We start from the raw sequence: 3,681 nt of genomic DNA on the forward strand, positions 1-3,681 counted from the left end.
CCAGAGACCAGAGACCAGAGACCAGAGACCAGGATCAGGATCAGGACTACAGGGACCATGGTGTCCACAGTTTGTCAGTTCCATCTTTAATCTGAGGTGTTAAATAAGATAAAAATCATTTTTCTGATCAATGTGACAGAAATCTTTGTTTCTTTAGTAAATTTTACATTTAATATTTAGAGAAGAAAAATAAAGATGATGAAGTGATTTAAGTTTGGATTTAAATTCATTCTTTTATTCTGGTCCGTTGTAAATAAATAAAAATAAAATGCAGCTCCTGTGATTTTGTTTCGGGATACTATTTAGATTAATTATCATATTTCATCATTGATCATTAAAGTTGAAACTATAAAATCAGAATGAAGTGAATTAAAAGAACAGATTTATTTTCCTGCAGAATAAAACAGTTACTGTAGTTAAACCGAACTCCAGTCCTGATATTTTATTGACCAAACAACTAATTGATTAGTGTGAACATTTCTGATCACGAGCTTGATCAGTCTGATTTGCGTCCGTCTGCTCCACGAATGTGAAAGGATCAATTTTATTTATTTTTTATTTTCAAAACATGACATTTGAAGACGTCATCTTAAACTTTGATCAACATTTTCTGGACCAAACAACTAACCGATTAATCAGAAAAATGACTGACAGATTAATTGATCATTTTAATGTGTCATAATGTTTATTATGTGTCGTGATGTTCATAATGTGATGATGTTTATTATGTAACGTTTCAACGTTCCCTCCTTTTATTTTATTGTCGCTCTTCATGTGTTTTCTTCCCTCAGTCTGTTTCTGCTCATTAATTCACAATATCAAAAATCAATAAATGATCAATAACACCCGTTTTTGTCTAATAAGAAAAATGATCAGAGAGACTGATGAATGATGCACAAATAAAAAATATGAATATCTGTGAAATGATCATCAGCATTTGTAAATCATTCATAATCAATTCAGTTCAACAGTCTGTGACAATCAGGTCAATAATCAATGATCAGGCAGCAGAAAGTGATTTGAGGATATACTGTAAAAACTTCAAATCTATCATATAAATATTTCTTTATTGATTCTCATTCTGATTGTTAAAATTATAATAACTTGATAACTTATATATTATTTATGTCTTTTATTATGTGTTTTGTTTTATTAACTGATGACATTCACATTATTATTGTTAGTTTCACAGTTGTCTTGTAAATGTTGTCTAATAAAGTCTGTTAAAGGTGAAATAAAATAATTTGTTTTGATGTTTTTAATATTTATTTTTTACTGCACACAACTTTTTTTCTAACTTCGTCATTTAAAAGACTTAATTACAATGATACGGTCTATTATTTAATTGTAATTGTAATTTTGGTGAGATATATACGTCATGTCACTGTGGTGGTTACGTGTGAATATTATTGGTGCAGATGTATATTATTGTTAATATACCGTGTCCTTCGTGTTATATTGTCCCGGATGCTTTGATCTGTTCACCACATTAATGTCAATAAAGCAAACTGAATTTAAATTGAATTATAAAGCAGTTGAATAATGTGTTTTATGTCTTTTAATATTTCTAATTGTTTACATCAGTCACCGTGAAAATGCGTGATGTGTCCGCCTCGCGCACCAAACCTCATGATAAAAACAGCTGCTTTTTTCTCCGTATATTTACTCTGTTCAGTGTGAAGCAGAAGAATTATTGATCTTTGTGTGTTCAAATATTTCAGATGTTTTACAGAAGATTAATCATTAAGTTTTCCGTTTTTAAATATTTGTAATGTTTATGATAATCTACCAGACTGTAACCTTCAGCCTCCCGAACCAAACCTCATGATAAAAACAGCTCATTCTAAACTTTCCACTCTCCACGGCCGCGTGTCTGTCAGCCCACCTGGCGTTCGTGCAGTCCCGGTACAGCGTCTCGAAGTCGGCTCTGGTGATGAGCTTGCAGCGGTTCACTCCAGGCTGGATGGCTCCGAGCCCCCGCAGGACGCGCACCTGCTCCACGGTGCACACCACCGGGCTGATGTCCAGCCGCTTCAGCTTGGTGTAGACGGTGTGCAGTCCGCCCACCAGGTGCTTCAGGAACAGCTCGAACACCTGCGGTAGACAGATCAGCTCCACCCCGTTCACGGTGAACGAAGCCACCTTCACACCGTGAACCTCCACCATGTGACAGTCGGTGTTCGTTCCGTTCACACCGAGCGGAGCTCTGCCGCCGCCGCCGCCGCTTCCGCCGCTTCCGCCGCTGCCGCTCAGGAACGCTCCGGATAGGCGGGCGGCAGGGACCCGCGGAGAGCTGGCCGGCTTAGGAGCGCTGTAGGTCGGCTCGGAGTGGAAGAGAGAGTCGGTGGACGGGCTGGAGGTCCCGGACAGAGGGGTGTTAGATGAGCCTGCCATGATACACACCACAGAAGAAGAAGAAGAAGAAGAAGAAGAAGAAGAAGAAGAAGAGTGAGTTTATTTCTCTTCTCTTTGTTCTCTGTTCATCTATGATCCCGCCACTCACACTGAAGAACCTCCACTTGTCTGTGAACTACACCTGTTCTCACTGAGGGTCTCTCTCCCTCTCTCTCTCTGTACTACACCTGTTCTCACTGAGGGTCTCTCTCCCTCTCTCTCTCTCTGTACTACACCTGTTCTCACTGAGGGTCTCTCTCCCTCTCTCTCTCTGTACTACACCTGTTCTCACTGAGGGTCTCTCTCCCTCTCTCTCTCTCTGTACTACACCTGTTCTCACTGAGGGTCTCTCTCCCTCTCTCTCTCTCTCTGTACTACACCTGTTCTCACTGAGGGTCTCTCTTCCTCTCTCTCTGTCCCACAAGCAGCCAATCAGAGGCAGGCATGACACACGGACAGGCCTCCCATTGGCTCTAGTTTTTTTTATACAATGAAGAAAAGAATCAAATAAAGAGAGAATCATCAGTTCTTCTGCAGATAAATGAAGTATTTTTACTTTACGTCAGTTCTGATGTATTTCAGAACAGTCAGAAGAATAATGTGATCAGATTGATGTGATCAGATTGATGTGATCAGATTAATGTGATCAGATTGATGTGATCAGGTTTTATGTGTCAGTCAAAGGAGCAATTTGTAGGCGAGACGTTCAGAAATGAGTCCTACAGTGAGACACTGAGTTAAAACTACAGACTGAATATTAAATAGGTTATAATTGTGTTTAATGTAAGTGAGATGTTTCTCCCAGTAAATAAATGACAGATTTATCCTTTAACACATCAACAGTATAAATGAACAGTGAGAAAATAAAGAATAAATAAAATAAATGAACATCAGTGCTCTTCAGTTTCAGTCAGTTATATGAATATTTTAATACTGTCCTTTAATACCTCGTAAATGTTCCTAAAGTTAAATCAAATCAAGTTTTCTGTATTATCATGTCCTGAAAAAAAAAAAAAAAAAGTTTCCATATGAATGTGTGTCAGTAAACATATCGACTGAAATGATATCTGTGATCAGTCGATATATCAGCCGATCCATATCTCCGTCTGGCTCGACTCTTCACTGACATGTTGAATATTTTCACAACTTTGAATGATCCATGTTTCAGGTGTTCGATCGAGTCAAGTCAGTTCAAGATATTTCAACGTAAATTTTCAGGATAAAAGCTATTTTTTATCACAAACTTTATCATTTTATAGTTTATTTATTATAATTTCTGACAGCTTC

At 38.0% G+C, this 3,681-nt stretch overlaps 1 protein-coding gene across 1 annotated transcript in view; it reads right to left on the reverse strand.

Annotated features, from left to right (window-relative positions):
• LOC146319666 (dachshund homolog 2-like) overlaps positions 1-2,591 on the reverse strand; it is a 21,121-nt gene extending 18,530 nt beyond the window's left edge. Inside the window, exon 1 of the mRNA XM_084730683.1 lies at positions 1,886-2,591. Coding sequence (XP_084586809.1) covers positions 1,886-2,394 — 509 coding nt within the window. The 5' untranslated portion in view covers positions 2,395-2,591. The remainder of the gene's footprint in view (positions 1-1,885) is intronic.
• Positions 2,592-3,681: the final 1,090 nt, after the last annotated feature.

Source organism: Lutjanus erythropterus, chromosome 11 (assembly GCF_056507025.1).
Source record: "Lutjanus erythropterus isolate fLutEry1 chromosome 11, fLutEry1.hap2, whole genome shotgun sequence".
Taxonomy (NCBI): domain Eukaryota; kingdom Metazoa; phylum Chordata; class Actinopteri; order Lutjaniformes; family Lutjanidae; genus Lutjanus; species Lutjanus erythropterus.